Source organism: Bombus terrestris, chromosome 11, assembly GCF_910591885.1.
Source record: "Bombus terrestris chromosome 11, iyBomTerr1.2, whole genome shotgun sequence".
Classification (NCBI taxonomy): Eukaryota; Metazoa; Arthropoda; class Insecta; order Hymenoptera; family Apidae; genus Bombus; species Bombus terrestris.
Window position 1 is genome coordinate 16,944,712 of NC_063279.1, and position 10,523 is coordinate 16,955,234.

A 10,523-nucleotide genomic window follows, 5' to 3' on the forward strand; every position below is an offset into this window, starting at 1 on the left:
TATAGAAACTATATAATTTGTATATATATATCAATTGTATATATATACAATTTTGATATAACTTTGGCACAATATTCTTGTAAATACAGAAAGTTAATGAAGAGACAATTTTGATTATTTATTTCTCATTAGATGAATGTCATATGAATTAAATAATATTTGTTTTATAACCAACAATAAAAGCTAATTTTTATAAAAGGATGTACATTATAAAAAGAACTATCTAAAATTATTAAAAAATAATTGCTATACAAATATATGCTATACAGGAAGTAAATAATTTATACTAAAATGTTAGGCATCATTTACTATTACAATAGGATTCCATTTATCTGAACAAATTTTGTCAGTCTCTAATTTAACTAACATGTTGACTTATTATACAAACTTGGGCTCGCTATCATACTTTTTATATAAAACCAAATTATTATATAGAAAGTACATATATAAAGTAGAGCTTTGTTTATCTTCATTTATCACATTTTGTTTACAGATACAAGTTAATATTCAGTTTAAAATATTTGAACTTGTAGCTGATCTTCTATTATTTATTATCTAACTATTTGTCGTATTCAGAACATATTTCATATGTCCTAGTAAAGGAATATGAACACATTACTGAGACGATACTATATAACAATGAAACTCAAAATTGTGTCAAATTATTGAAAAAAAATTTAATATATCTATATCTTGGCAATATATCTTGGAAAGAAAAAGAATGGTACTAAATCTTGGTAAAAAATGTAATATCCTCAAACGACTGAAAATGGGTGAATCAACTTTGTCATCAGAATATAATATTGACAAATCAACCATATTGGGAATACAATCCAATGAAGCTAAGTAAAATATACTTATTAAAGAATAAAACAGACGTAAAAAAATGTAGTTAACCTTCATACATATGTCCTCTATGTGTCCATCTGCAAAAAAATAAAAATATCAAATTGTGTTCTCATTGACATCAATTCAACACTTGTTTGACAAGTTTTTTCATACAGAAGATAATCTAATTCCTAATAATGCTATAATAAGTGGATGAATATGAATATGGAATGGAATATAAATATAGTAAATATCATCACCATGTCCTGATAACTTAAACAGATTGAAACGCACAAAATCCCAAAACGTAGAAAGATATGAACAAAAAAAAGAGACAAAGGAATGAGCTGAAATTCAGTTATTTGAATAAGTGCAATAGAGAATTAATAAACTTCTATCATATTAATGAACCAATTATTTGAATTATGTTATTACTATTTCTCAATATGTTGGGATGAACGTAGTTTTATTATGTAATACTCCATTTCATTATATCTAAATTTAAAATTATTATTAAAGCGTGTATAAGTTACTTTTCTAATACAAATACGTAGAAATTCATATTTTACAAATAACAATTTTATGATAGCTGAATATCTTCTTTACCGCTACTTTTTTTAATTATATTTTGACAAATATCCACAATTCAAGAATATATGTATATTTCAGGTACTTAACCCTCCGAAGATCGTGGTTGATCTGACAGATACAGGTAAGATTTAATTCTAAATATTTCTAAATTTATAATTGTTCATTCTTTATATTTAAATATAGTTTATATATACTGTAAATATATCTATATATTATACTTTGTATTAATTTTAGTACAATTAAAGACTTTTCATATATTTATACAGCCTTTTCGCAAAAATAAGTACTGTAATATAGATTTTAAGTTACTGTATCTATCAAATACACCGCGACCTCTGAAGAAATTTTTACGACCGCGACCTCCGCAGGGTTAATATAATTTTTAATTAGTACATTCTCCATATTAGATAATCTCTATTTCTCAAAAAATTTAAATAATAGAGATATCTCTCTTTTAATAGTTTTAGTCTCATAGCAGTAAATTAATATTTGAAGATTAAAAAGAAATAATACTTACTTTATCAATTTTATATTAAAAATTCTCATTTGTAAAATTTTGATGCGGTACAAAATTAATGTAATTAAAAATTCGATTTTATAACTCTTCAATATGAGATTTTAACAGTTTTGGTAATGATGATACATCTGCTGTCATAAAATTATCTGACAGACAGACTGCAGGAAAGACATGATTTAGTATGGCATAATAATGAAAACCAGCTGCTACAGCAACAAAAAGGTGCCAAATTGCATGTGCACATGGTATTCTTCCATCAGATTTAAAAAACGCAATGCCAAAAATATAAAACAGTCCTCCCAATTTTAATTCAGTAATGTTATATTGATGATACTGTAAGTATTAAGGTATAAATTTTTAAATAATGTACGATCATTATTATCTAACATTCTTAGTCATAGTCTTATTTTCAATGTATAATTATATACTTACTGCATTAATAATTGCATAACTAGGACCAATTCCTATAATTAAATAAAAAATTGTTTCTAACATTTTATATCGTTCATGGAAGATTTGTTGATACAGTATACCCAATATTGCCATAATCCAAACAGCATAACGCATTGTAAATAATAATTCATCATTTGGAAAGTGATCTACATTTAACCAAGGAAAATAACTAGCAGCAATAAAAATGTAAATCATGGCACGATCACAACGATGAAGTGTTTCTTTAAGGTGTCTGTAATATAATTATTTGATATTTCATTAACACAAAATGATGGACAAAGTTATATAAACTAAACTAAGTTAAAATATGTAATAGTAAGTACCTGTTATTATTGCAGTAATGCACACTATGGAAAAACGTTGAGACCGTAAAAATAAGAATCAAGGATGTACCATATACATAAGCTGATACCAATTGGGTCCATGTCATAGAGCGGCGAATCAATTCCAAACTACCTATAACTGATGGTACAACCCAAATCCCATGAGTAGCTACATTTGCCATGTGTTCTACAGAAGTAGGTATATATGCTTCGTTACTACATGCTGGAGGATTCATCCATTTTATTCTGTAAGAATTTAATACATTGTTTTAGCACAATTTATTTCTTTTTAATATATTTATTTTTATTTACTAAATATTAAAGTATTGTATATTGTATATTATATATTTAATATCGTAAAATGTTTAATATGTGTTTGATATTTATAATATACAAGGAAGGAAATGTACAAAGTAGTATAAATATTTTATTCCGAAAAAATAAAAAGTTGTTCATACACAGTGTGTTATTAAAGTTACAGTTATTAAACTTATAGTAAAAGAAATTTTCTGAATTTTAAAATTCAGAATTTAGTACATATTTTTCAAGAACATTAAATTTTCACGATTTTCTCGAAAATAAGACCCCCAACGCACTTTTGTTATTTTCGATTTCGTCTTATTTTAAACCATATTTTCATTTGTAACACAAATTTAGAACCACAGTGTATAATTATTATAATATGTTTATACAATTATATTGATATATATGTTAATATAATTATAATACATACATATATATATATAAGGGCTGCATTAAGGAACTATGCTACCATTGCAACTTTAAAAATAAATCCTACGAAATAATGCGGGAAAAGAGATTTTGAGAAAAACCGTACAATATAATAATCTTATATCGCTTAAACTAAACACGTGTTAATCTTTTCAAGAAAAGCTTCTGATTTGCATTATACCTTAGATTTCTTCATTGGCTTGAAGCAATAGAATATCCGTAAACAAGTATTTATTCGGAGGTTAAATTATCTTTCAAGGTCTTTTTAGAAAATTCTTCATGATTCTCAGAACTTCTGAATCTTATAATGTTCAGTTAAATTGATGAAGTTGTGCAAATCACATTATCGCATTAGCTGCAATTTTTGCCAAAGTTACATTGATTTTACAGCATGCAATGTTCAAGTACATACAGATTAAAAAAGGTTAAAATACTTTACAAGACCAAATACAAGTGATTATTACAAGTGTAAGCATATCTAAAAGAAAACTATATAGTAATTTACTTTACATAATAATTACTTTTCATACGATTATGAAATATTAAATTTTTGAATTGCGTTTCATATTCTTTGCAATTGTATAAAAAGTAAACATACATTATAAAAGAGATATGAAATTTCTAGAAAATACAGTCAATTCATATCAACTTATCATAATATGTACATTGCATGATACATTATTACGAATATGAAACAAATAAAAGGATCATATTATAGTATAGTATAACATACATAAATAAATTATTATTAAGAATAATATATGCCTTTAAATGTATTATCAATGTTCCACAATTGAATTAAAAATAATGTAGAAGGTTCAAATATCTATAGGAAAAATAAAAGTATTAAAAAAGAAAATCAAAATTATGAATGAAAAATGTTTTATTTTCGAAGAAACATTCGTATGTATTATGAATCACAAGTAACTGATAGTATGAGAATGAGGAAAATTTTAAACCCATTTTCCCCAAAACCATATTTTCTAAAGTAACTTTAATAATAACTTGAATATCGTTCAACAATTCTTATTTTTGGCTATAATGTTCTAAATAACGTTATTTATGGTATAAAATGCGACATTGCGTTGCTTGAGGAAAGGTGCCATGAATGAAGTCTTCCCCTTTACTGTATCGTGGGTTAAGCGAATTCCAATGCAAGTGCGACGCCTGTCTGGGATATTGAGATACTCTCACTGGAAGATGGTATCCCGCTGTGGGTAGCCATCCACATGTTAATTAGCAATAAAGCTAGAAAAATTTACCGAATGTCTAGCTGGACAACTTACAAAGTACAAATTAAAAAAGAACTGAGACACTTTACCTTAACGGTTCTTACCCTGTGATTATTAATGTATTATTTGAATAAAAAATATTTAGTATATGTATTATATTTATAATGAATCTCTTTTCTTCAAATTTGAAGGTTGTTGACGAGCAGTCGATGAATATAATAACTACATACATATTTAACACATTAGGTCCTGAATTAACTTATTTAAACTTTGAAGTAAGTCCTGGAGATCCACGGCAACGAAAAATTATGTAAAGGAAGTCCGTGGTAAACAAAAGGTTAAGAACCACTGCTCTAGCTCTAGCATTCTTTGTAATTGTCAACATGGAAGAACATCCCACGTGTAAACTAGCAAACTATAAATCCTACTAAATTTCATTTACAGAATTCATAGTCTCGGTTTTGATGAATAGAAGAATTTGTTAAAATTTATTACCATTTTTTAGGATTGGTTCAAGTGAAAATTTAAAAAAAGTGAAAAATTTTTAAATACATAAATTTTATTGTTCTATAATGACACAGTTATTGGTTGTCTCATGGTAATTAGTAGATTGATATAACTCGTTTTTCTGTATTCTTCAACGGTGCTACGTTTCAGTGGTAAGTTTGGTCAGTTGTTTAAGAAAAACTGATCAAGATATGATCAGGTTATTTCGCTGTATTTAATTTTCGTATCGAGTTCAATTATCATATTACTACTGTATTTACGTTCTTATTATTTCATTAAAATAAATAAAAGAAATAGCATGAGATTTAATTTGGTTGACTTCATGATTACACAATAAAAAAGCCAAATGACGCCAAGTATCTTGGGTGCTGTAAATTTTAGGACAACTATGCTTTAGTACTTCTATGCTAAGAACTCGTTATTCTATCGAATTTAAACATGAGAAATTGAATATTCCATTTGACAAAAACAGCATCTGCAAAATCGTTAACTCTATGTCATCGACAGCCATAATTTCAAACAATTAGCATTTGGCGACACATTTTTCCTTTACGTGCATAACATCACTTGATTTAATTATTAGACCTATGACGATTGGGGAGTAATTACATACCTCGAAAAATAAAAGACGTGCTAGGATACAAGGAAGAGGAAATTTAAATGGGGGAATTTTCGTTTAATAAAGAATCTTCAACAGGGTATTTCACCTAACTTGACCATCTTAAATATCTCGGTTATTTTTTATGATAGGAAAAAATTTCTTCAAGGTCACTCTTTTTCGAGATTTTAAAGTCATCTAAGTATTTTTAAATGAAACTACATATTTTCATTATAACAATCTTATAACTCCCTAAAAAAATTCAACGATGTGGAATATGTTGACCTTTACGTAACCTTCAACGAGAAAAAAGATATGTATATGTATAATATTCACATATTGTTTCAATTAACATTTTTATTACTTTATTTTTCAACTACTTACAATGTGCCTGTTTATATTTTTGTAATTTTATCTAAGTCAAGCATCATTTTATGCGAAAATACGTTAAACGTTTTAATGTATTACGATTAATTCGACACCAAGGCCATATTAGGCATGTTTATACGAATCTTTTTTAACATTTTTATGTCCTGAATTTATCTCTGCTGTATTTCTCATATACATCGGAGCACACTATATAATAGATTAATATATACATGTTCCTAGTATATAATCTCAATGTGTTCAATGAACGATGATTAATATTAAGCGGTACAGTCGGTTATACGTTCATCGAACTCTCAGTAATCTGATATAAATACACCTTTTTTTTAACTTTTAACTGCTTTTGTTTTGGAAAAAGTACAAAATTCTAATTATAATTTGAATTTTACGAAATTTTACTGCTTATTCGAACTCAACATTTCATAGCATGAATTATAGTAAATTAAGAGATAATAAAGAAAATTAACCGTGCGAAATTAATATTAAATGATAATCACTGATATTAAATGAAAATTATAGTAATATGCACTAATCTCCCGTAGAATTTGGATCAAATTACGTTAATTAGTATTGAAATATTGTTCCGAGAATTGCTGGTTGTATAGCTCCATTCTTGGCTCATTCACCACATACTGTTTACATACGTCGGGGATAAGAGTAAGAAATATCAAGAGCAGACGAGATAATACATATGTAAAAAAATATTATTTAAATAATATTTATAATTTTGTATCAATACTTCCACAAAGTTATTCCAAAATTCAAAACTTAAAATAGGACACAGTTATTTATTTTGTCATAGTGTAAAGAAATATACAGATTGATCCGTTAATTAATACAAGAAACAAATATTTTTTCACTAAAAAATATTACTTTTTCGTGAAAACGTAAGTAAAAAATAGATATAATAATTAAATAGAACTTTGTTTTCATGAAAAGCAGCTTTAAAAATTTGTTATAACATTAATTTAATTTAAAATTATTCGAATAATTTGAATTATAGTTTATCATTTTTCTATTATCACAAATAAAAAAATTGTACTGTATAAAAATTATGAAAAGCATAATCAGTAGAAACATATATACATGAAAAATGTCTGTTTATCAGATATAATGACATTGCTCGTATATGTTATTGATTTTGCTTATAACGTAAGCATTAATATGCTCCTCTTAGGTAAAAAATGATATATACAATATTTTTATTTATCTGTGAATTATTCACATTAGTTTTTTAATTCTTAACTTTAAATGCTAATATTTTCTAATGTAACTACAAAAAAAGAGAAAATGTACAGAATATTTCTCTATATTATATATAGGTATTCAAATACAAAAATTTACATATATGCTATTATTGTTTATACATATGTTATCATTATTAATTGTGCAATGCTTTTTGTGCATATCGTGTTACGAAATCGTCGAATAAAGTTCATATTCGCGCGTCATTTCTATGATTTAATACAATTATCCATTAATTAACTGCAGAAATTGAAATATTTTATAAGAAAAAATTTATTTGATATAATAATCATTTCTTCTAATTGTTCATTATTTTTTACATTATCGTTCAGTATTTATTATATTATTGTGTACAATTAATTTTATAATGTTTTTTTAGATATTTTAATATAAATTGAGCTGTTAACTAAAAATATGAACGTCATTAATCGACAGCCAATAGCCGCAGTCGCAGCAATCACTTTGTTTGCTGTCTCATCTCGTTAGACAGACTATACACCCATCTGTTTTAACGATTTTAACTAATGTCATATATATTTTCATCTTTTAGGATACAAGAAATCATAAATTAACGCTATAATAAAAAAAAGATTTACCTAGCTTACAGAAAAATTTGTATTTTCCTTCTTACGAAATTTAATCATTTTATATAAATGATTAATTTTGATTTTCTCGAAAAAAGCGTTTACTTAAATTATAATTTTATAGAAAAATGAGTATAAACTCATTATTATTAATCCTTTGTTTTTAATCTTGATAAAAAATTTAGAATGCTACTCATTTACTTGCAAACTCATTGTTATTTTAAATAAAAATGATTGATAATTTTGACATTTTTCATGGTTATAAGAAAGATAATGTTTTCAGATAAAGAAATATTGAGAATTGCAGTTATTTCATATTCTGCAATAAAAATATAAGTGACTTTAGTAAATATGAGATTGATTCTTTTAAAAAGTTACTATCTAAATTAGGATTTTTATTAGTAACTGCTGAATTACTAATAAAGCTGAAAGAAAAAAATGCTACATATACATATATACAAATAAACTATAGATACAATATAGAGTTAGAATATAAGATATGGAAAAAGAAATGTTTAAAAAATGTGAAAGAAAATTATAAACTGAAGACATATAGAAGACGATTAAAAATTATATTACAAAAAAGACAATTAAATCGTATGAATCTACCATAAAAAAATTAAAATAAGAACATACATATATATATGTATATATTGTTTCAATGAACAAATCACAATTCTTGCTCTGTATTTTTTAAGGCATATAAAGCATATAATGTAAATTTAGAAAGTATTAAAAAACAAATAATGATAATAAATTAATATTCCTCTTATAAGAAATATACAGGATATTTATTCTAATGTTTTACTTAATTTTTTATTTATTTGTAACAATGTAATATAAAAACTTACTAACAACTTAGTATGAAAATGAAATGTAAAAATATTTGTTTCCATAATAAATCAAAAATCTCCTTGAGTTCTTTAAACAGAGCAGTCAAAAGTATAAAATTAATATTTTTTTGTTTGTTATACAATATATTTTTGTCAATAGTAGCATAAGACTTGTTTGATATTAATATGTGTAAGTAACATATAACATTGACATAATAAACATAGGATTTTATAAATACACACAAATAATAAATAGAACAAAAGATTCCATATTATTTTAAAAATTGGGAAATGTGTACTAAAGTTTACATAAATGTTAATACACAAATATATATAATACCTACTTGTCAACCTACATTTGATGATAATACGCGTTCCATATATTCCAAAATATTGTAAAGATTTAATAGTTCAGTATCCATATAAATTGGATCTTCTATAGATAACGTTACTTGATGAAATTACTTCTTTGTCCATTTATAAGCAGAATAGCAATGCATTTCATTTAAATAGGCCCAATTAAAATTTCCAATGCATGCAAAGTTTTAATTCTACTAGCAAACAGGATAAGAATTAAAAAATATAATGGAGGAAATTTATTCGTAGAGAATGTATATAAAAATACATGAAAATGATTTCTTATTTTTAAATTTATTAGATAGAATACTTTTTCATTATACAACAGTTACGTAAAATCTTAAATTTCTTATGTAAAAGTATTATTAAAACCAGTTATATTATATAAGAAAATAAACTTCTATGGTTTCATACAGATATACAAAGGAAATACAATATACGATAACATGCTACATAAAATATTATTTTTTAAAATACTTTATAAATAAGGATAAAAGCTAAAATTTGTCATTAAAGATGTAAATAGGATATCATGCAAAAATGAAATATAATCAAATATTTTTCTTATAATGTTAAACATGAATTTAAACAGCCATTCACTAGTTGCAAAAATTAAGCAAGTTAATAAGATACTAAATGTGGAAACGGTTAACATTTGTTAATTAATATTAATTGTGTTGTTATATCTTACTCTTTAATGCGTTGAAATCGAAAAAGATTTTTTATTGGTGCTGCAACGAATTGATGAAGACCAAACATATCCATATTTCCCAGCAATTCAGCAAATTTAAGTACATAAAACCTCAATGCAACAAATCAGTTTGATGATTAATGTAAATTATTAATTTACGCGATACTTATTTCTTTTTTACCTCATGCTTCATATTTTCAAATTATACACGTAAAATATCAAATATTGACAGAACTAATATGTCTCTTATATATTAAATGATTTATTCATTCATCATTAACACTACCGCTATCGTTGTCGCAGCACTACTGAATACTGAACCAAACGTTCTTTAACCACTGCAACTAACCTATATGAAGGCCAATGAAGGCGATAGGATAGAAGCAGAAGTAAGAGTAAGAAGTAAGCATGTACATATGTATATAGATATTTACAAAAAGTATGTACCTAGATATAACTATCGAGTTACACTAGATCGCATTATTTTTCAATCCTTATTTACGTTCAATATTTTTATTAAATAGTAAATTTATATTCATATTACCTTGTTCATAAATTAAAATACTCATAAATTTTTATGCGTATATGATAATTTATAAAATTATTAACAGATAGTAACAGGATAATGGAAAAGTAGTGGATTAG

General features: G+C 25.1%; 1 protein-coding gene and 1 long non-coding RNA gene across 4 annotated transcripts; one reads left to right on the plus strand and one right to left on the minus strand.

The window, feature by feature from the left end:
• Positions 1-290: 290 nt before the first annotated feature.
• Positions 291-10,248, minus strand: LOC100642858 (monocyte to macrophage differentiation factor 2). 2 transcript variants are annotated; one of them, XM_048409997.1, is made up of 6 exons: positions 10,060-10,248; positions 9,879-9,989; positions 2,713-2,958; positions 2,369-2,621; positions 1,937-2,269; positions 291-926 (listed from the first exon to the last, which is right to left on the minus strand). In XM_048409997.1, the coding sequence occupies exons 1-5, from the start codon at positions 10,062-10,064 to the stop codon at positions 2,015-2,017; spliced, it is 870 nt and encodes a 289-aa protein (XP_048265954.1). In that variant the 5' UTR covers positions 10,065-10,248; the 3' UTR covers positions 291-926; positions 1,937-2,014. The 2 variants fall into 2 exon arrangements, with proteins under 2 accessions (XP_048265954.1, XP_020721136.1); XM_020865477.2 differs by lacking the exon at positions 9,879-9,989.
• LOC110119683 lies at positions 926-3,169 on the plus strand. Of its 2 annotated transcripts, none has more exons than XR_002308176.2 (2): positions 926-1,540; positions 2,728-3,169. It is a non-coding gene; the product is annotated as an uncharacterized LOC110119683 (long non-coding RNA). The 2 variants fall into 2 exon arrangements; XR_007225687.1 differs by lacking the exon at positions 926-1,540 and adding an exon at positions 2,476-2,617.
• Positions 10,249-10,523: the final 275 nt, after the last annotated feature.